Consider the following 23,466-nt stretch of genomic DNA (forward strand, 5'->3'; position numbering starts at 1 on the left):
ATTACATTATATTTCTCATATGATACATTTGTTTATACACATAAATAAATACACACATCCTAACCAGATATTATTTACAAAGATTCTGTCCAGTGTTTCAGCTTTGGTAGATAAACAGCATAAAAAATTTTGGAATTAGACTAAACTACTTCCATTTAAAATGATGATGGTGTTTGTTATATGCTGACAGTGTGCTATGTGGCCATCAGTTTATACAACCCTTAGATTAAAGTTCTCATGCTATTTCCTTTTGAAATCAGTCAGCATTAAACACAGCACTGCCATGCCATATTTACCTCTTGTGACAGTACTAGTGCCAGTATTAATTACTTGTTTCATATCTCAATCACTATTACATTTTAATCACCAACTGAATTGAAAATAAGAGCTTTCATGGTAGCATAGATTTGGTACTTCACAGTGAAATGATAAAGCAGTGTTGTTGCATTCTAAGCAATAAAGGAGACACTGTTCTTTACTAGAGCTAAGAGCCCTAAAGGCACAGTATAAACTTAAACTTGCTGCATGCAAAGTACATTGTGCAAATTGTCACATCATATAACTTTCAAGAGAGTCCTTGAAATATAGTACAGTTTGTTTTTTTAGTCTAGAAAACAGATATAAATGCAAAGAAATTCATTTGGGTGAGAGGGACAATTTGTACCCTTCAACAAGGCAGTACTGTAGTATTTTATTTCATTCAAAGCAGGTTCGTGGATGTAAAGACACGCTTGGGTACAGGAGCACAATCTAGCTCTTCCTCTCTGGCTGCCACTGCTGGCTGGGTGACTATCAGATGGGGTTAAAGGAAAAAAATTACTTTAGTCAGCCATCTGTTCAGCTGCATCTGAGGCAGGAAGAGATTACAGATTTATTTTCTGTATAATTTCGTTGATCCTTTTTTGTTTTCAAGCAGGAGTTTAAAAAGTTCCTACAGAAACCAGTCTTTACCAAAAGAAGTGTACCTAGATAAAATAATAAACAAGTTCTGTTGTCTTTCTACAAAAATAAATATACTGTTATCTCTTATAACATTAGGCTGTTCTGTAAAACCTGCACTATTTATCCAACATGACCGGATCCTGCCAGCACTTACCCACTGACAGGCTTTACTTACAGAATTATTTCCACTGAATTTATGTATACATTTACACAGACATCTTTTCAGGTCTGGGTACCAACGTATTAGCTAATCACTTGTTAAATATCAGTTTTTTGTTTTATTTTTTTTAAATTTAGAGGTTTAGAAGCAGAAATAAAACCTTAAAATATCAAACTTTTGATTACAATCTGGTGTTTATTGGATGGAGAGGGCTGTTCCACTTGAATATTCAAAAATAGTTAAATACTTTTTGTAAAATGTTTGTTTTTAAAAAAAAGCCCAACTTGGACCAAATTGAAACATAAATTGAAGATTTTTTAAAATTATTTGTTGAATTAAGTGTACAAGTACAATCATGGAGATTCCTGCTACATCTAGCAGAACTTGGATTTTACAAATTAAGACCCAGATCTTGGGAAGACTTGCTCAGACATTTATCTTCTACATGTGTGATTAATCCCATTAAGTAACTGGAACTACTCATGTGCATAAATCTCAGGATGGGGACCTTAGGAAGTATAATGAAAGAAATAATCTATTTTGTACTATTGTATCTAGCCATGGAATCCAGATTTTTGTAAAACATTATTTCTCCCTCTATCAACTTATTCCTAACTGGTGGCACACAATGGAATTTATAAAATGCATACACATCAAGATAGTTTCAGAGCTGTCTAACACACAAAATATCACAAGAAAAAAGATTATCCAGACATTTCTGTTTGTCAAAAGGATTTTCTTGAAGAGGTATACCCAAGAGTATCATCTTAGATCCTTGGGTAGTTTTCATTCTCTTCCAGTAGTTCATTCACTCTTTGCTATATATATTCCCAGTATTATTGTAATTTTACACCATTCCAGAGAGTATCTATTAAGTTAGCATTTTCTGTATTGCATCTCCAACACAAGGGCAATTTTACTGCCAAGTTATTCACTTCTGAAGATAATGGTTTATTACAATGACAGTTCATACAAACTTTTAATGATAGAAGTATTCTAATAAACTATTTTGAATGATCTTTTTACCCACATAGCAGTAGATAATTTTTTTCCTCTAATTAAATAGTCGTCCTGAAAATTACATCTTTGGTAGGCCCTGAAAGTCTCTTATTATTGTGTTGGAAGCCGCACTCTGAGAGTTGTGGAGGCAGATGTGAATTTCAAATGCTCTTTCCTCCTAAGAAAATGTAGTATAACTAGGCTGTCGTGGGTGTTTGCTCATTCTGGTTGTCTCTGTCATACTTTGCATGTCAATTGGGTTAACTGCTGGAGCTAAATTGCTACGTTGTCTTATAAATGATGTATCAGAGTTATGTTTCTGTCCACACCAACACACTGTGTGTGCTGTATCTCAAATAGAGAAATTAGTTTGTGACCTATATATGCCCTTACTGAAAACTGGTTGACAAAGTAGTAAGCCTAATAGTTTTATAGAAAGCAGATTTGAAATAATGACATGAACAAACTGTTTTCTTTTGGTTTTAAAACTTTGATATTATTCACTTTTTTAAATCCACTCTTTAAAATTCTTTCTTGATTAATAAATTGACTTAGATTGTAATTTAACTTCCAGATTTCCCTCTAAGAACTTCCCTTTCAAACGTATTTTTCATTCAAGGTCCCAGCATGAGCAGAGCACGTTATATGCTCATCCTGATAGCAGATACAGCATACATGCATGGCTTTGTTAGACCATGTCATTGGGATTTGAGTGGGATATTAACTTGTTACAGATCAAAGGATCATACTGAAAAAGTCAAACCTCGGGACAATCTGGGAGTTGAATTTAACAAGCCGAATCAGCTTTTCATATTAGTTAAATAGTGGCATTATCAAACTCCAGTTTCTCTTTAACTGTCTGATACCATCGTTAAGATCTGCACCGCTTTTCCATTTCTCACTCTTCCTTTACGCTTTGTTCAATGCCTGGCATTCCTGCCCTATGCTAATGTGCCAGACACCCCACCAGACCCCCTTTTCATTCAAATCCCACATGAAAACTCACTTTCCTGTGAGCTCCACAAATAGGCTTACCCACATCACTAAAAATGCTCTCATCACCCAATACTTTGTTGTTAAAAGAACAGGAGTACTTGTGGCACCTTAGAGACTAACAAATTTATTACAGCATAAGCTTTCATGGGCTACAGCCCACTCCAAGAGGAAATATATATACATACAGATAAGTTGGAAGTTGCCATACAAACTGTGAGAGGCTAATTAGTTAAGATGAGCTATTATCAGCAGGAGAAAAAAAACTTTTGTAGTGATAATCAAGATGGCCCATCTATTCTTCCGATGAAGTGGGCTGTAGCCCACGAAAGCTTATGCTCTAATAAATTTGTTAGTCTCTAAGGTGCCACAAGTACTCCTGTTCTTTTTGCAGATACAGACTAACACTGCTTCTACTCTGAAACCTGCCATTTAGACAGTTGACAAGAAGGTGTGAGGATACTTAACTTTAGGGAAATAGATTCAATATGTGTAATGACCCAGCCACTCCCAGTCTCTATTGAAACCCAAGTTAATGGTATCTAGTTTGCATATTAATTCAAGCTTAGCAGTTTCTTGTTGGTGTCTGTTTTTGAAGCTTTTCTTTTGCAAAATTGCCACCCTTAAATCTTTTACTGACTGGCCAAAGAGGTTGAAGTGTTCTCCTACTGGTTTTTGAATGTTATGATTCCTGATGTCAGATTTGCGTCCATTTATTCTTTTGCATAGAGACTGTCCAGTTTGGCCAATGTACATGGCAGAGGGGTATTGCTGGCACATGATGGCATACATCACATTGGTAGATGTGCAGGTGAACGAGCCCCTGATGGCATAGCTAATGTGATTAGGTCCTATGATGGTGTCACTTGAATAAATATGTGGACAGAGTTGGCATCGGGCTTTGTTGCAAGGATAGGTTCCTGGGCTAGTGTTTTTGTTGTGTGGTTGCTGGAGAGTATTTGCTTCAGGTTGGGGGGCTATCTGTAAGTGAGGACTGGTCTGTCTCCCAAGATCTGTGAGAGTGAGAGATCATTTTTCAGGATAGGTTGTAAATCTTTGATGATGCACTGGAGAGATTTTAGTTGGCGGCTGAAGTGACGGCTAGTGGTGTTCTGTTATTTCCTTTGTTGGGCCTGTCCTGTAGTAGATGACTTCTGGGTACTCTTCGGGCTCTGTCAATCTGTTTTTTTACTTCAGCAGGTGGGTATTGTAATTTTAAGAATGCTTGATTGAGATCTTGAAGATGTTTGCCTCTGTCTGAGGAATTGGAGCAAATGCAGTTGTATCTTAGAGCTTGGCTGTAGACAATAGATCATGTGATGTGTCCTAGATGGAAGCTGGAGGCATGTAGGTAAGTATAGCAGTCAGTAGGTTTCTGGTATAGGATTGTGTTTATGTGACCATCGTTTATTAGTACAGTAGTGTCCAGGAAATGGACTGCTTGTGTGGATTGGTCTAGGCTGAGGTTGATGGTGGGATGGAAATTGTTGAAATCATGGTAGAATTCCTCTTTTCCATGGGTCCAGATGGTGAAGATGTCATCAATGTAGCGCAAGTAGAGTAGGGGCGTTAGGGGACAAAAGCTAAGGAAGCGTTGTTCTAAGTCAGCCATAAAAATGTTAGCATACTGTGGGGCCATGCAGTTTCCCATAGCAGTGCCGCTGACTTGAAGGTATATATTGTCCCCAAAAGTGAAATAGTTGTGGATGAGGACAAAGTCACAAAGGTCAACCACCAGGTTTGCCATGACATTATCGGGGATACTGTTCCTGATAGCTTGTAGTCCATCTTTGTGTGGAATGTTGGTGTAGAGGGCTTCTACATCCATAGTGGCCAGGATGGTGTTCTCTGGAAGATCACCGATGGATTGTAGTTTTCTCAGGAAGTCAGTGGTGTCTTGAAGATAGCTGGGACTGCTGGTAGCATAGGGCCTGAGGAGAGAGTCCACATAGCCAGACAATCCTACTGTCAGGGTGCCAATGCCTGAGATGATGGGGCATCCAGGATTCCCAGGTTTATGGATCTTGGTAAGCAGATAGAATACCCCTGGTCGGGGTTCTAGGCATGTGTCTGCACAGATCTGTTCCTGTGCTTTTTCAGGGAGTTTCTTGAGCAGATGGTGCAGTTTCTTTTGGTAACCCTCAGTGGGATCAAAGGATAATGGCCTGTAGAATGTGGAGTTAGAGAGCAGCCTAGCAGCCTCTTGTTCATATTCCAACTTATTCATGATGACGACAGCACCTCCTTTGTCAGCCTTTTTGATTATGTCGTCAGAGTTGTTCCTGAGGCTGTTGATGGCATTGTGTTTAGCACGGCTGAGGTTATGGGGCAAGTGATGCTGCTTTTCCACAATTTCAGCCTGTGCACGTTGACGGAAGCAATCTATGTAGAAGTCTAGTCTGTTGTTTTGACCTTCAGGAGGAATCCACGCAGAATCCTTCTTTTTGTAGTAGTGGTAGGAAGGATTCTGTGAGTTAGTATGTTGTTCAGAGGTGTGTTGGAAATATTCTTTGAGTCAGAGACGTCGAAAGTAGGATTCTAGGTCACCACAGAACTGTATCATGTTTGTGGGCCTGGAGGGACAAAAGGAAAGGCCCTGAGATAGGACAGACTCTTCTGCCAGGCTAAGAGTATAGCTGGAAAGATTAACAATATTGTTGGGTGGATTAAGGGAACTACTGTCGTGGCTCCTTGTGGAATTGTAGCAATTTAGATAGTTTAGTGTCCTTTTTCCTTTGTAGAGAAGCAAAGTTTCTGTTGTAAATGGCTTGTCTAGTTTTTGTAAAAACTATCCAAGAGGAAATTTGTATGGAAGGTTGTTTTTTTTATGAGAGTATCCAGTTTTGAGAGCTCATTCTTAATCTTTCCCTGTTTGCTATATAGGATGTTGATCAGGTGGTTTCGCAGTTTCTTTGAGAGTGTGTGGCACAATCTCTCAGCGTAGTCTGTGTGATATGTAGATTGTAATGGATTTTTTACCTTTAGTCCTTTTGATATGATATGTATCTGTTTGCATTTGGAAAGGAAGATGATGTTTGTCTGTATCTGTACGAGTTTTTTCATGAAATTGATGGATTGTTGTTGTTTTTAAAAGATCTTCTAAGCACCATCCTCTGAATGTCCCTGTCCTTTTTTTGTGTCTGACCTTTCTGTATTTTTACATTGTAAGCTCCCCTTGGGGCAAGACCTGTCTGTTGTCTTTCGTGTCTTGTTCCATACAAGCACGCTGTCAGCACTTTACAGATAACTAATAATAGTATTTTCCAATGCTGCACACTAATGCAAAACACAGTTTCACTAAAACGTGAGCCTCCTGGTGCTGCAGAGTTAATGGAAGTAAATGATCTGAGTGTCAGAGCAGTGAAACCCCCGTCTGGGGATTAAAAAAAGAGAGTTGTGCAATAGATTCCTGATTATTTAACATGGAGCTTGACTGTGGTAAGACTGTGCTCTACAAAAGGACCTTTCAGGGTTAGGTTATAAAATGGGCTTTAGTTTCACGTTGTAGGCCTCTGATTGGTGTGATGGTACACTCTGCAATCTTAGAAATCTTCAGTTTCAACACAGAGGGGTCTGTCAATACTTGGCTAGCTCAGCCTCCGCCTCTGGAGTATGTAGCTGAATATTAAGTTCCTGCAGTCTGTCTAACAAAAAGAAAAGATGCTGAAGGAGTTCAGTCTCCTCTTGATATGCACACAATTCCTAATAGCATTCATGGGAATAACATGCATACATTGAGCCAAATCGTCCACTCCTGATATAGGCAAAACTTGCTATCAGTTAATGGGAGTTTCAGCTGGTCTAAAGAACTCTCACTCAGTACCTTGCACCACTGGGCCCTTAGACAGCTTCTGACAGAATCATATACAGCTTTGGAGTGGGGAGGTTTCAGGTGTTATATATGACATTTGATGTTATGTCATTTTTGGGATAAGCAGAAAGTGCATCTCTTTCCAAGTGGTAATCCTGAGTCTCAGATTGGATCTCTAAATAATTTTGGAATACTGTATTAATTTGAAAATAGATATATCTGTGCTTACATAGACACTCTTCCCTCATGTCTTTCAGCATGCACATCTCTGAAAGCCAACAGGAATTCTTCAGAATGCTAGATGAGAAAATTGAAAAGGTAAGAATCAAATAAATAAATGTTTTTGTGTGATAACTACAGAGTACAATATGTGACTGACATACAGGTATCCTAGCCACATGGAAGGAGGAAATCAGCCACAGTATATTTAATATTCCATGCTTTACCAGTCCTAGACGATACATCCGGTTAGACTTAAAGCAGCCACTTGTTGGCATAAACCATTATAGGGGTTAGTTGTCTCAATGATGCTTTTGTGTGCAGGAGAGATGAGAAAGGGCAAGAGGTTACAGAGTGAGAACAGCGTGGGAAGGAAACCTAATTTTGGAAAGGTATCCAAACCCATCATGAATGGCAAATTAAAGTTAACCTAAGCATTAAGGAAGGGCTTGGATCAATTAATAAACAGAATCACAAAGCAGGTTTTTTAACCTTCTATGATTTTTATACCCTCTGGTATTGAAGTTTTGTTTCATCTTTTTTTGCAGTGGGGGGATTTGAAATTTAATCCTACTGTCAGAATTATCAGTCATCATTTACAGATCTTTCTTGAAATAATGCTGATGTTCTGTTTATTTATTGACAAGCCTTTTCAAATTAACCAGCCTTGCAAAAAGCCATTAATACTGACTGCAGATATAAGCATCTCTGCAACAGACCTGCACTGAATAGAGATAGATTTCAGAGTAGCAGCCGTCTTAGTCTGTATTCGCAAAAAGAAAAGGAGTTCTTGTGATGCATCCGATGAAGTGAGCTGTAGCTTTGACTAACAAATTTATTTGAGCATAAGCTTTCGTGAGCTACAGCTCACGAAAGCTTATGCTCAAATAAATTTGTTAGTCTCTAAGGTGCCACAAGTACTCCTTTTCTTTTTGTGAATAGAGATAACACTAGAGATTTTTCAGAGCAGTGTAGATTTAGGCACATTAATCCTCCTAGCCTGTTTTGCAAATCTCAAAGAATATTTTTATAGCAACTTTAATTTGAGAATCTCAGAGCACTTTACACACCTTTATTAACAAAGCTTCACCGCATCCCTGTACTGTATTATTACCAATGGGAAACTGAGGCATTAGAAGCTAAATGACTTATCTAGGACACTCAGCAGGTCAGTGACAAGTTCAGGAGCCAGAAGTCCTCTCTCCCTTTCCCCTGCTATAATCACTAGCTGATACTCTCTCATGAATGCGCATTTTAGGGATTAATTTGGGATGATGTGCATCATATAATATTATCTTTCTACTTTCAGAAGCCATCTGAAACAGAATTAAGTATACTTAAAAATTGTGGTGATGTGTTAGAGAATGGGAGGGTATTGAATACAGCTCTACAGACACCAGTTTTTGCTCTGCAACATTTCATATATGGAAAACAGATTCTGTGAATTTTTTTTACAAGAACTGGCATATTGGTTGATTGTGAGCTTCTGCCATTTCTGCCAATGATCGCAGTACTTCTGAAAACTGGCGACACGCCTAACTAAGCAAATCACATATTTGTCTCAGGCAACTAATGTGTTCTTTATTCCGTGAAAAATCACATTTTATTTTGGTGAAAGGGAAAATTTAGAGGAACTGCACTATTTCACTCTATGAGACACCAACAAATAGACCAGGGGTAGACAACCTATGGCACGTGTGCCAAAGGCAGCACATGAGCTGATTTTCAATGGCACTCACACTGCCCAGGTCCTGGCCACCGGTTACATTTTAACTTAAATGAAGTGTCTTAAACATTTTAAAAACTTTATTTACTTTACATACAACAATAGTTTAGTTATATATTATAGACTTATAGAAAGAGACCTTCTAAAAATGTTAAAATGTATTACTGGCATGTGAAACCTTAAATTAGAGTAAGTAAATGAAGACTTGGCACACCACTTCTGAAAGGTTGCTGACCCCTGAAATAGACATTATTGTGTATTAAAGAGCCTTTTTTAAATTCTTAGAGCTGAATTGTTAATTTGGAAGGGGAAAAAAAGATTTGGCCTTGAGAGAAGCAACATGAGGTACTTTCAGCTGAGTAGAATTCACTCTGTGCTCCTTTTACGCCAAATGATTCCACAGTGACAATTCCACGCTTTTTTTTTTAATTTAGTTGGAGGATTATTTCCTTAAATACAATAGTCCAGCCTGAAGTCTGGCTCTTTAATCTTCTGATTTGGGAGGATGACAGGTAAAGTGTTACACCAGAAAAGGTGCAATTTTTGTGACTGGACTATTGACAGAAGAGTTCTCTGAACAAAGAAGTGTTTATAGGTTCATTATAAGAGCTTTCTCATCTCAGTACTCTACTGTTTCCTGAATATGTAATCAAACAAGAAGCATGGTTTTATTTTAATCTGTGACATACCCCATCAAGGATTGAAAAATAAACTGTCCTGTTTATCCACATTGCAGCTGCTTCTAGCCCTGATAAGCATGTTGACCTAATAAATATTTAAACACTTATTGCTTGTAGTTTATGATCCTTCATAATATTAAAATTTATCAGTTAAACAGTAGATACATCTTTTAAAATGTCCTTTACTACAGTATCTTCCCTAAAGAGTGAACTCATTCCAATGAATTTGTCTGTGTGTGGGTTCATGTTCTTCATTTGCTGGATTTGTTTCAGGAGAACAACAGACACAATTCACCAGACAAAGAACTTAAAAAATGGGTTGTTGACTCTTTGTTCTCACTGATGGGCAGAATCATCTTCTCATACCTTTATGGATGTCTCCAGTGCTCCTGATAGTAATTTATTATCCCAAGGGCCAGGAAATCATTTACAGGACAGAAGTTACAATTTTATTTGGTAAAACTGAAGAAAGAAGATTCTCTCTTCCTTCTTTTCAAACCAGTGATAACTCAAGAAGACTGGCAGGGATTACTGTACAGCGGAACCCTATATTTGTGTTTTTGAGGAGTTCATTGGTCTGAGGAAATGCTCTCTCAATTTTTACTCTTCTTTAAAAGACTTTTTGTTTTTAGTAAATATTTGTCAGAAATGTAGTTTTCTGAGTATCTGCCAACAATTCAAAATGGATGGGAAAATAAGATGAAAAAAATTGATTTTTATATAGCACTTTCAGTCCATTTTAAAGGAAAATATGGGACAATAATAAAACATGCAATTAAAAGAAACTGAAAAAAATGTTATAAATCTGATTTGAAAAATACTGAGTGAATTACTTGACTTTGTTTGAAGTGGACCAGCATGCCACCAAATTGAACTGGGAGGAGGCACTGGGATTGGCCTGTAGGAGGGTTATGGTGAGCTATAATAATGGGGGTTGGCTCCCAATCATAGGAATCCCCAAACGCCCCCCCCCTTCACTCCTTTACTGAACACCTCTTTTTAAGTCCTTTTCCAAGCCATGTATCTGGGCACTTTTCTAGCCTGCTCTGTGCAAAAGGGAGGGCTAAGGCACAGGGCTGCCCCTTTTAAACCTCTCATTCCCAGGGGATGAGTCAGCCACCACGCTGACCCTTTTGCAGTAGCTGACACCCCCTCCTCCCCCCAGCCATAAAGCGCACAATTCCCTTCATTTGGCCAGCCAGCCAAATCTCTCCTCCCCACCCCCGCTTAAAAGTGCAGGGCGGTCAGTCTTGTTACAAAATGCAGTGAAAGTTCCATCTCCACTACAAAACTAAGTCATGACATAACTGCGTCCCCAGACACCCTTGTATTTGTAGTGGAGACAAGGATGGATATTGGCATTATCTAAGACTGGTAATTGAACCTATAAAGTGAATAATTTTAAATAAGATAATACCTCTGAACTTAAATGTAAACCCTTAAGGCTGTTGAGTAAATAACCCAGATGTTATAATGTGAATATTATGAAGAATGGAGGAAGTTAAACATGTATTTTAAACTGCTTGGGGGGAAGAAAGAAGAGGACAACTGAATGAGCAGGAAGACTGGTTAAAACAGTAATGCTGCAATCCAAACATGAAATTACATGAGCAAGGACTGATGTTTTAACAGCTGAAAATATGAAATATTTATCAATCCCTGAGGTCAAACAAATGGCAGTGAGAGATAACTTAGAGAACCAGTATAAGATGGAATGAGGGAAGAGTCAGTGTCAAAAAACCAATACCCAAGATCCTGGGGGAACACTAGGACAATAGAGCTATACTTGGCACTGGGACAGTAGAGCTGAATTAACTTCCACAAAATGTGACCCAAAGGTAGAGCACAGACTGTCATTCCCAACAACGAAAGTGTCTGTTGGAGCTCAGTGTAAAATATGTATCTATATAATTTTTTTAAAAAACCACCATTGTGAGGCATCCAGATGGAGACATCTGTTATTTCTCTTTGAGTATCTGTCCTTGGTAGAAAAGACTGAAGAGGAATCATAGAAATGGATATCAGTGTAATTATGATGATGATAACCATCTGACTCAGAACACCCAAGGAATAAGTAAATATTAAATGAAGAAAGCAAAGGACCCAGTATTGAATTCTGAGTTATATCAACACATTTAGAGCATACCATCAAAAGCCTGAGCCATTTATTGTGGCTGCATCCTGGGTCCCACTAGGTTCAATGGGAGTTTTTCCAGTAACTTCAGTGGCACCAGAATTTGGTTCTTGATTCAGAAAAAAATGAAAGATATACAATGGAAATCTAATAAGCATTAAGCCATGTGGAAACTTCAGGATGATCAGCACTGAAATAGTGTTGAATGATCCATAGTATTGGAAACAGTTTAACTGCCAAGATCATTAAGCAATTCTAATGGTGCTTTTTTAGTAGAGTAGCAGAATGAAAAAAGTCCCTCAGCTCATGCAGTTGAAGTTAATTTTAACTATTTAGTAAATAGAGTTCTCAGGATTCCATGACAATGCTTTTCCCTGCTGTGAGCATAGAAATCTAGAGAAAGCAATAGTGCCAGGGGACTTGCTCAGCCCTGTAGTACTGCTGGTTGGACCACTGTAGAGCAGGTACACAAGATAGTGGCTTCAGTTCCGGCTTGATGCAAATATTGGATACTGTTCTTCCTCATTAGCTACTTTATGTAAGGGGAATAGGGAGTCGGTGGGTGCAGAAAAGCAAGACCTGAGAGGAGGTTGGGTTAGAAATACTCCTACTGGCTGCTAGTAGCTGCAGTCCCGGTCTCATGAAATTTTTATGCTGGCATGGAACTACTGTGAACGTAGTCACAGGCTTTAAAATATGACACACACATACAAGAAATTCAAAAACAAAGGAAAGAAGTGAAAGAGAATGAAAGGCAGATAGTTAACAATAGCTTAATCCAGTGACAGCACTTGTTAAAAGTGCTCACCAAAGCATGCCTGAAATCACATAAAAACTTCCCAGTGGAGAATGAAGAATTTATAATAGCATCAATTAAGCCTGAGGAAAGAACCCCTGGAGTATATTAGAGGGAATTGGGTCAGAGGGACAAGTAATTAGGTTGACCTTAGAAATCAAGGCATAAATATTATCTTCAGAAATCCACGATAGGGAAAGCAACAAAAGAAAAGAGAATAAAACGAAGAGCAATTCTCAGAGTTATCATAGACAGATGATGGTTTTTCTGAAGATGATTCATTTTGTTAGAGAGAGAATACAGCAGAATCAACCAGAGCAATTTTAAACATATGCCTGAAGAGGAGTTGGGGATGAAATTTAAATGATCTCAAAATTGTCACAGAAATGGGCATTGACTGCAACATTGTGTTATTGCTGAGGATGTTAAATGGCCATTTTTTAAATGGCACCCACTGTAAAACCTCCAAGGAAAATAGAGATATATTCTTGTAGGAGGCAGAGACTCCCTGTACAAACACACAATTTTGATGCAGAATAATTTTGATGCAGCATCCTCAAGTGTTGCTCAGAATAATGAAGCAGGTACCTCAGCTCATGCTATTCTGAGATGAATCAGGGTTGTAAAAATGCATGTGATAGAGCAATGGAAGGAGCAAAATTGTATTTGAATTAACAAAGAATTGCTGTGAAGCACAACATGGTAATCAAGATCACTCAGAGCTGGTGATGAAAAGAATTTTCATATCCTGCTTAAAAAATATTCCAATCTGTGCTCCCCCATAATCCAGCGTATAACTGAACAGGAAAGAGAAACCCAAAATTTACTTGGGTCCTGCTCCTACAAAGGTTTTAGGACACGTATTTATCTTTAATGAGTAATCCCTTTATCTCCAGTAGGACTAGTCACAGTACAAAATTAACCATGTGCCGTAAGTCTTTGCAGGCTTGGGGCTTTAGATTGCAAATTTTTTGGAACAGGGACTATCTTCTTATTATGGATGTGCATGTGCTTCTACTACAATGGCGCCCTGATCCCTATCTGGGGTTCATAGGTGCTACCACAGTGCAATTATTATATACTCATAATGATGATTTTAAAAAGGATCTGAAGTGGGAAGTGGAATATATGCCAAATTGCCCTAATTAAAGTGTTTGGTGGCAAAAGAAAAATCCTGACAAATGGCCATCAAGCATTACTATTTTAACCAGATTCTGAAAAATGATTGCTTTACCCTGTCATCACAAGTATGAAGCATAGTATTAAAATGAGAAACCAAATTATTTTCATTATAGTCAATATTTTATTTATAAATTATTGTTTCTATCTCAATCCGTAGGCACATCCTCCTAGAGCAAAAACATCAATGCTATGAGATATAATTACATACCTAACAACTAATGTCTGGTCTGTGCTAGGGATTTTTTCACCAATTGTAGTTTCATCAATATAAAACCCTACTGCAGACTAGGGCAAATCACTTCTTATACCAGTGTGAGATACCTACACTACACATTTGTTATATCAGTGTAACTACTCTCGTTCAGAAAACTTAGAGCGTAAACAATTTCTAGAGCTGACTTTTTCATTGAAGACCTAATATTCTAGAGAGAAGCAGTAGAGGATTTTAAAGTTCCACAATATTTTTAAAGCCTTTGTTCCCTCATTTTGGTATATAACTGATTAAATAATGACACATTTTCTGTTGCCACTTGACTTCGGCCCTGCTCCAAAAGGAGTTAACATCCTGTTCTTGAATCTTTTAATATCTTCTGAACACACACATTTATTTATGCATATGAATCTTTTGTTCCCTTTCCACTTAAATAAATATTTTATAAGTGACTGTGTTGCTCTTAAGAAATGCCAGATTGACAGCCCTTGAAGACAGAGTTGAAGACCTCTCTCCACAAAACACACTTACAAGGCAGACTTCTGCACAGTGCTACAGCAATGTGCTTCACCCCAATCTAGAGGGATCACCTCTGGGATTTGAGGGAAGCTAGGTCTCTCTAAGAATTCAATCTTTGTCTTTTCTGCTGAAGACTGCCCACAATGGAACTGTTCTCAACAGTGTTTTTTGATGTTTATACCTTTGCATTGGGAATTGGATTTAAGACCATCAGCTTCCATTGGCATAGACCACCAAACAGTCATTCTATGGTAATGACTCAGTAGATCTCATTAGTAAAACTGTGGGCATGAGACCCAATCGGCAACACGAAACAGCCTCTTGTAGGGTGTGTAAAGCGTGCCATTAGAAATAAGGAATTTGCTAACTGAAACATATGCGAGTGCAGGAGTTTTAGACTAAATCTCATTAGTAAAGTGGATTGCTCTTAATGCATCCACTGATTTACCTTACAAGAATAAGAAATGAAAAAATTAACTCAGTGTACATTTATTTTGTGCCTCCTCTTAGCATTTTCTTCCCACCCTTTCATGAACACTGTAAACAAAAGCAGGTTGATGAAAAGAGTTCCCACTGTAAGAACCACTTTAATGTTTCCCAGCTTTGGGATCTATTCTGAAAGAGGCCACTGTGTAGAGCCAGCCCTTTTAGTGATAGCAGAAGAAAGGACTGTTTGGTGCAATTCATTTCACCCCATCAGGCCAGCAGTCCTCTTCCTCCTTCCCCTTTATTTGCTTTGGGTTCCAGCTAAAAGATCTGGTGCCAAACTTTGGAGTGATAGTGGAAGCAGTGTCTCCTTAGAAACCCCCTTTTTTTTTTTCTGTGTAGTACTCTGTCAGCTGCACAAAAAGCCATTTAACTGGGAAGGCTTCAGTATTCCTGCCATGAGAGTTTATCAGTCTGTCATCTAGAACAACAGAATGAAGTTTTTTTGTGTATAAAGGATATCATAAAACATACAGAATACTTGCAGTTTCAAGATGCAGCAAAATGGGGGGAAGGGGAACCCAGCTACTAACTTTTTATTACCCCCTGCATGTGAGCAGTTGAAGAGAGCTGCATGCCATCTTTTTTTTCCCCGTACACTCACAGACTTGTATTAAAGTATTTTTGCAGTGCAGGTAATCCTACAAAAATAAGAAATGAGAGGCCAAAAAAGTGGTGTATACTGGAAATTACCTGGACTATTTTTCCCTCCTCTTATATTTTACTTGATCTTTATAACCTTTAGTGGGAGCATTTTAAAACTTCTGCGTATTATATTGAACTGGCTGTCATATTTATAAGAATGTTACCCCTTTTGACCCAAGCAGTTAGCCAATATTCAGGGTCCTGTGGGTTGTTCCCGTTGGAAAGAGAGATGGATTTCATCCTGTTTATTTACAAATAATGCACACAAAGTTCTGTTTCCCTGAGTACAGTAGGAATCGAACAGCAGGAGATATTATGTCAGGAAACTATTCCAAGCCTCTTTTTCTAGCCAACATTCAGACCAGAAAACTCTGTGTCAGTCTATTTCTACACAGCAAATGAAGGTGTGATTGTAGTGTGGGTAGGCAGTGCAGGCTAGTCACCTGAGTACAAGCTTGCTGGAGACCATGGGTATATAGTCAGGCAGCAAGCCCACCTGTGCTATAATCACACCTTCCTTTGCTGTGTAGATATATCCTTAGCTTTCTCCCAGGGTAACACTGCAGGTGCTTCTCTGGCTGCTCTTGGCTTTCTGTTATCATCTCTGGCTGCTTCTGTGATCTTTGTGTCAGCTTCTCTCACAATCACACACACCTCCATCAAACAATACCTAGCTCTCTGTATTTGCATTCGGACACTAGTGAAATCCCTCTGCCTGTATAGCTCAACTCCTGACCAACCTTCCATGTGGCCTGGCACTTTGGGTGGTGGCTCTTAGTGTTTCATCTATCTTACTCCAAAAGGAGCATAACTGCTTCTTGCATTTGTCCTGAATGAAGGGTGGCTGTCACACACACCAGCTTCAAGGAAGAGTCGCCTCTTCTTTCCCCCACCCCACCCCCCCACCCTGATATATCTGTAGTTTTTCATTTTAAATGTAACAAGTAACTATTTGACTGTGGACTTGATCTTTCCAAAGCACTGAGCATAGTGGCTCCTTTCTAGGCCCATTAGGACTGCTTACACACTTGTAAATGTACTTAAGCACGTGCTAAATTTTAACATGAGTAATACCATTGAGTTAAGTGGGACCACTCACTTGCTTAAAGTTAAGCATGTGCGGAAGTGTTTTACTGCATCTGCAACAGAGTGCTCAGTGCCTTGCAGGGCTGAGCCCTATGTAGTTTGTACAAGCAAAGAGTCATATTTGAATTGCCTTAAGCCATGTCTATCCTTGGAGAGCTCGTTATAACGGTGTAGCTATACCGGTATACTATATCAGCAAAGCACTCCTCGTGTGGATACATCTTATGCTGGCAAAACCATGCTTTTGCTGGTGTGTCTTATTCCAGCCCCCTCAAGCAAAACAAGTTACCAATACAACTGCAGCATCTACACTGCTGCCACCCCAGCCTAATTGGTCAGGGATCTCAGCTCTTCACACCCCGACCAACAGAATTCTATAGCAGAGACCTAGCCTTAGTCTTAGGCTGTTTCTTCATTAGGGAAAAAAAGTGTGGTGTTAACTCAAGTTCGTGCACTTGAGCTAAAATATTGGCACAGACCAGGCAGTTTTCAGTCTAGTACTGGGTTAAAAAGTAGTCTGTAACTGTACCTTCTAACTTGTGTGAAAACTAGAAACTGGTTTGTCTTTAGTGGAAACCTTTATTACAAATAATTCAATTTTATCCCACCCTAAAGATATGGGGAGGGGTAGGGAGCCTATTACAAACTTAAGTAAATAAAACTGCTTGTCTTCAAACTAGTCTGCGCCCTCTTCTTGAGAGCTCGTGGGTCTGTTCAAGGCCATTCCTCCTCACTGCTCCATTTGAAGTTAAACTGAGAAATGAATCCATATTGCGCTTTGAAGCTTTTTAATGTGAAAACACTGGTGTGACAATGCAGTGCAGTGCTGAGATGGCTGTTTATATTAATTCAAATAGGGCCTTGTTTTCGCTTTGTAATTCAATTAGTATGAAGTCTCTCCTCCTGCTAGTTGCTTTAAGGGATCATGTGTAAAATATCTACATATCACACTTCAGGAAAATGTGGGAAGTATCCCTGGTATTTTAGCCAGCGCTTTCACTCCTTCTCTTTCAAGTGCTGTTGCTGCCTACGCAAGCTAATTGGAATCAGAAAGCTGACAGAATGCTTTCAAAGTAGATCAGGCATCTGAGCCGACTGCCACACCAGGCAATAATTACTTTAAAATGGTCAATGGGAAGCAAACATGGGAACTGCCCCATCTTTTAGGCACAGAAGTGAGCAATCCTTTATGCAGGGAAGCAGATAAGTAAACAAAATGGCTGATGACAGTACCCCAACTTCAATTTAAATTCAAGGATTGGGATGAAGAGGATGTATGTCCATAACACTGCTAAGATTTATTCTGTGTATGTCTTCAAAAACATTTTCCTTCCATCTTTCTGCTTCATTTTGAAAAATATAATGGAAACAAAGAAAAATGGAAGGAGGATGAGGGGAGATGCTAGTTAACATTAAATGTTTTTCTTCTACAATAGCCTCTAACGGTAATAATGATGCTCAGGGCAGAACATTTCCCATGGAATAAATGACCAGCTAGTGTTTCCACTTTGGGTTATCAAGTCTCCTAGTCTCTAATCAGCAGGAAATATCTTGGGCCTCAGTTATTATTCTTTGAGACTGATTTTCACAGCTATACAGTATGTCGGCCCATATTGACAAGTACTTCTTCATCAGTGCTTAATCACATAGTTTTGTTAAGAGTTTAGGAATTGTGTCAGGGTCTCTGAAATAAAGGTAACTGGGTGGTTTTGGCCTTTCTGTAATATGTTGCTCTGTCTATCCCCTCCTCCCCCTAAAACCAAGCAAATTTTTTAGCTTTTCTGATGGCCATTAAGGTGGGGCTAAATATATGCCTATTGAGTGCTAATCCTTTTTTAATCTACAAATAAAAACCACAAATTTCCATCTTCAGCCATTGACAATAAGGCATTGCTGGCATTAGGGTTTAGAGTGGGAGGACAGATGCAAAGATATGCCACCAAACCAAAGTGGACATCATTATCCCATGGCAGCTCAAAGCAGCAGACCCAGAGCCACTTTATAGCCTCTGTTCCTAGCCAATGTACAGTGCATGTGTCATGTGCATCAAATAACTTTTAAACAGCGGCAGAAAATGAAACAAGATGGCTTTGAAGACTCCCCCTCCCCCCCCGAATTATTGAGCAGGTATTTGTCTTTATTCTGTACTTTGCAATTGTTAAACAATTTTATCTTAAAATTCTCTTCCTGAGCATAAAGACCTGGCAAGACTGGCCCAATTTCACTGGAGTGTGGGCACAATTCTATTCAAGCTAGTGGTGTTTCACCCATTTGCAGTTGGGCTGAATTGGCCCTCTGTGCTTTCAGAATACTATCAGGCTTTTATTCTGGCCAGGGCCCTCCCTGCCCGAAACTTCTCCAGAGACATGAGTTTCCTCTGTGTTTCCTCCTTTTCCTTGCCCCTAGTAACTAGTTCTTTGACATGCTTCAGCCAATACTTTTTACCTGTGTGTTTGTGCATGTGTTTGCTGAGTGTAGCCTGCACATAGGAACAGAAGGAAGTAGTGCAGATAGGCTTTTAATACTTGGACTATGTTTCAAGGATTAATCCTGCCTATGGACATTTGGGGTTTGTGTTTAGAGGTAGCATGGAGGACCCCGGTCCTAGTAGGAGCTTTGGGATTCACTGTACCTTGAACAGGAGGCCTTGTCCCTTCGTGTCCAGCCCCTTTGGAGAGACTAGTGGAGGTGAGGTACTGCATTGCATAGACCTTGCACTAAGGGGAATACATTGTGTCTAACCCCTTCATGGTGGCACCGATTGAGTGAGGCTCTTTGCATCCTCAGTGCATCCATGCAGGGCCTGGCACAGTCTGGCTGTTGATGTAGAGTAGTTTTGTGGCATTAGAACTGTTTTATAGCATTTATAAATCTTTCTGTATTTATACGGGTGAGATAGAATGGCAGTCTCTGCTACGCAGTGCAGTTTGGCCACTTGGAAAGTGTCTGTGTTGCTCAGCAGGCCTTTAGTTACACTGAAGAGTTTAATAAGGATACTAAGCGGAATCCCCTCAAGTATCAGTGATCTAGCAAACCTTGATGAGCAGGGGAACTGTACTACTGGAAGTCTCCTATTTCAGATGAGACATAAAATATAACTCACCTGGTCGGTAAAGATTCCCTGAAACTTTTCACAAGCTTTAGGGTATTAGCCTCATTGTCCTGGTTTAATTTCAATATGGATGAATTTTGCTCATATAAAAATCCCTTGTTCCTTTTAGTAGATAAAGTATTCCTCTTCATTTTTCTATTCCCAAATGGTTGTCTTATTTTTCTTACACTATTATAATGGCTGCTGCCTTGCACTCCATAGGTTGCTGTATTCTAGTGGTGGATCTACATTTCTGCATCTATCTGTAAACTATCTTTGTAAATCAGTTAATAGAATCCACTGTGATATGTGGATGAAAGGTGTGTGTACTTCCCTGTAAACCTCAGTCATCTTACCCAATGTTTCCAATTGCTTATTTGCTTTTCATTCTCTCTCTCTCAAATAGTTCATTTATGTGTGTGTGTTTCTTTTTAAAGGGTCGTGATTACTGTTCAGAAGAGGAGGATATCACATAGTGCCAATTCTGCCAATCAAAACAGGAATACTACTGTGTAAATAGATTACAACCCGGTCAAAATCTTTTGGAAGTCTTCTAGAGTGAGCAGCACTACATAGCAAAAGAAGATCATTTCCACGTTGTATGCTCCATTCAATTACAGCGTTTTTTAAAACAACAGACAAGGAATATTGCTAAGAACTCGTATGGAACTGTGTTTGTTGCTGCTAGTTAAAACTTGTTGCAACTTTTCACTTATCTGTGTCCAGGTATGCAGGAAATCCTTAAATTTAATCTGAAAGACGCTGTTGATTTTACTAAAGTTGCTGGCCTATTTTCTTTCGGATGAGGTAGTGTTATACAAAACTTCCATAACTGAACATTCAAGCTTCTAAGAAATCCTCAAGCTGTTTGTCAGTCCACAGATGGGCTGGAGTGCTTAGTATTACTGGTATTACTATGATTTCAGCCTTTGGAAATGGGATGTGTTTTGCCATGACAGGCTTTGTTTCTCTACTGGGAAGAAGTTGAGAAATTATTGTCCATTAAAAGCATGTTATCACACAAATAGTGGAAGTGATGCAGGAGCAGAAATTTGTATTTTAAAGGGGGAAAAGCTTCATTTAATAGGTATCTTAATCAAGGACTAAGCTTACCGTATTGGCTTTTCTGAACGCAAATGGAAGTGTGATCACAATCATTTGAATCCCTTTTTTCTAAGAAAATAAACATTTACTGTTTTTATGTATTCTTGTCTTTTAACATTCATACAGTTCCACCCTTTATGAGTCTGGGGGACGTGGGAAGGCAAAGGCAGCCCTCTACAGTTACAACTCCAAGATGCTAATACTTTAAAGCACCTATGTGCCAATTTTGAATGTCTGTTGTGTGTTCTGTAGAGTTTATTTTTCCTTATTATGCAAAGGAGGATATTATCTTCTTACAGACAGATGTAATATTTTTAACAAATTGTCATGAGTAAAAATAATCCTAAAGGGGGGAAAAACACCTTTTGTATTTATTCTTTTAAAGTAGTTAGGTAACTGTGCCTGTCTTTATCTTTATATGGCAGTGTGTAACCGCAAAAGATGACCATACCAAGAAGAGATTCTGTTTTTGTCAATGTGATACCAGGACACAGGTTTCTGTATTAAGTTTGTTTCAGTGCTGTTTTGTTATGTTATATATGTGGAACATACTGTGGATTTTGAGATATAGTCAAGACAAGATTTTCCAATGACTACTGATTTTAGGTGCTTCCATTTTTGGGTGCCCAATTTGAGGCATCTTAAAGAGCCATTATTTTCAACTATTCACACTGGAAAATCGTGTCTAAAGTTATGAACCCTGAGTATTGGGATTTGTGGAGGGGCAATGATTAAAGAGATCTCCAGCAACAGAATGCAGTGATGCTCAGGGCAGAGTTAACAATCAGTATGAAAAGGCTTTGTACTGTTTTGAAATTATGACATAGTGGAGCAATTGATGCTATACTATTGCTTAAATGGTGTACAACGTGACCCTCAAACTTTTCCCTGCTCTCTCTCTCCCTCCCTTACCCCCCCTTCCTCATTTTCCCCTCCCCCACTTCCTCATTTCCCCCCCCCCCCAGACTTTTTCCTTTTTCTGACTAGAGGGCAGAGATAAAAAGCAATGAGATAGAATCACCTATTCCACCACATGTGCACTCTTGAATAGTCAACATAGTATATTAATACTTGTTGCATTTCATCTTCACACAGGACTGGTTCTAGATGTCTACTGCAAGAGTAATATGTCAGGAGGCTTTAGCAAGACTGCTATATCAATCTGACTTTTTTCTTTTTTTTTTTAAGTCCTAAATCCTGCCATCTGCTGAAGGCATCTTAACCTGCTATCAGTAGTACTCAGAGTTGAGTGCTCAGTACTTCACAGGATAGAGCACAAAGTTACCAAGAAGCAGCTAATATTTTTCAGGGTAAGATTCCAGGAATTGCCCTAACAGACAGGGATTCTACCAGATTGCATGGATTTTTATCTGCTTGTGGCTGAAAATTGCAGGAGAATTCCAGTTTCCCAGATCTTCATTCAGTTTTATCAACGGATTTTAACAATTTAATCTTATTTATTTTGTGGCATAGCATATCCCAAGCTGACCAGAAGCTACATTTTCTCATTTGTGGTCCAGGTGTCACATCATTTTTATCAGGGTTGTCCTGGTTTCTCCTGGAGTTGAAGTATGATAGAAACTGGTTTGTGTTCTCCTACACTGTGACTGTGCCCCTGTAATACTGAACTTATTTCATGAGTGGTGTCATCTCTCAGTAAGGTAGCCATCCACATCAGGAACACTCATTTTAATTCCTTAAACAACTCGGGCCTGGTTTTGCAAGCCGTACTCATGGGAGCAATCCTTACAAGGTTAAATCTCAGTGGTTTCAAGAGAATTATGAAGGGTTGCAGGATTGAGCCCTTTCTTTTCAAATATAGTTAATAGTTTCCATGTGATGAATGTTTCTTGCCATGCAAGTTCTGTGTTGAAAAACACATGTACAGCGGTCCTTAAATATATCAGCCTCCATCAGTATGGAGTTACTTTCAGCATGCTAATACTAAATGTAAATAAAAATGTATAGTTGTTTATAATGCTAAAAACAAAGTTGGTTGCTGTTGTATACTGTTGTAAGTCTCATGAAGGAAGAAAAAACATACCTGACCCTTCTCATGTGTCTAATGTGACTGTACTATTAAGCAGCTAGTGTTTTAAGTCTTTGTGTAAATTATAACCTGACTTGCGTATTGCTGCCTTCAAGTGACAACAGCAACAAATGCTTGGGTGGGCGGTTGTATTGGTGGTTGGGGAAGGAAGTGTTGGGAAGAGAATTTGGAGGGAAATTAATAGCTGCCAGTTGCTCTTTGTGGAATTCAAGACTGCAGCAGAGTGCCAATGGGTGTGGAGGGATTATCAACAAGACTCATAGTTACTTTACCAATTTTATTGTGTATTTAAATGTGAATAGAGTTGAGAATTTTATTATTCCTGTTGTTGACATCTAGTTAACAAATCCTAGACCATCGCAATATTTTATCATTGACAGCACCATGCAAAAAAGAGAATTTTTCCTTGACAGTTTTCTGTGCTCTGACTTTGGCTATTGCCGGGTCATTTAACTAGCTGTCTTATTCTTTTCAACATGAAAAAGCAGAGTTCTGCAGTCATCATAAAAGGAAAGAAACGCTGTTTCTCTCTTTTTCTAATCTCCAGTGTCAGACAGAGTTCTGAGAAATAAGATGGCTTCTGAACATTTAAGGTTCTGTTTTGACATCCTTCTCTCTACACCTGAACCACT

At 38.9% G+C, this 23,466-nt stretch overlaps 1 protein-coding gene across 3 annotated transcripts in view; it reads left to right on the forward strand.

Annotated features, from left to right (window-relative positions):
• The window catches only part of C8H1orf21 (chromosome 8 C1orf21 homolog), a 201,588-nt gene extending 180,703 nt beyond the window's left edge, over nt 1-20,885 (forward strand). For 2 of the 3 annotated variants that reach the window (XM_038414843.2, XM_043491146.1), the window contains exons 5-6: nt 7,163-7,223; nt 9,804-10,275. In XM_038414843.2, the coding sequence (XP_038270771.1) occupies nt 7,163-7,223; nt 9,804-9,923 (181 nt within the window). In that variant the 3' untranslated portion in view covers nt 9,924-10,275. Of the gene's footprint in view, nt 1-7,162; nt 7,224-9,803; nt 10,276-20,117 lie in introns of those variants that run through there. The other variant, XM_038414847.1, reaches the window with a different exon arrangement.
• Nucleotides 20,886-23,466: the final 2,581 nt, after the last annotated feature.

This window comes from Dermochelys coriacea, chromosome 8 (genome assembly GCF_009764565.3).
Source record: "Dermochelys coriacea isolate rDerCor1 chromosome 8, rDerCor1.pri.v4, whole genome shotgun sequence".
Classification (NCBI taxonomy): Eukaryota; Metazoa; Chordata; order Testudines; family Dermochelyidae; genus Dermochelys; species Dermochelys coriacea.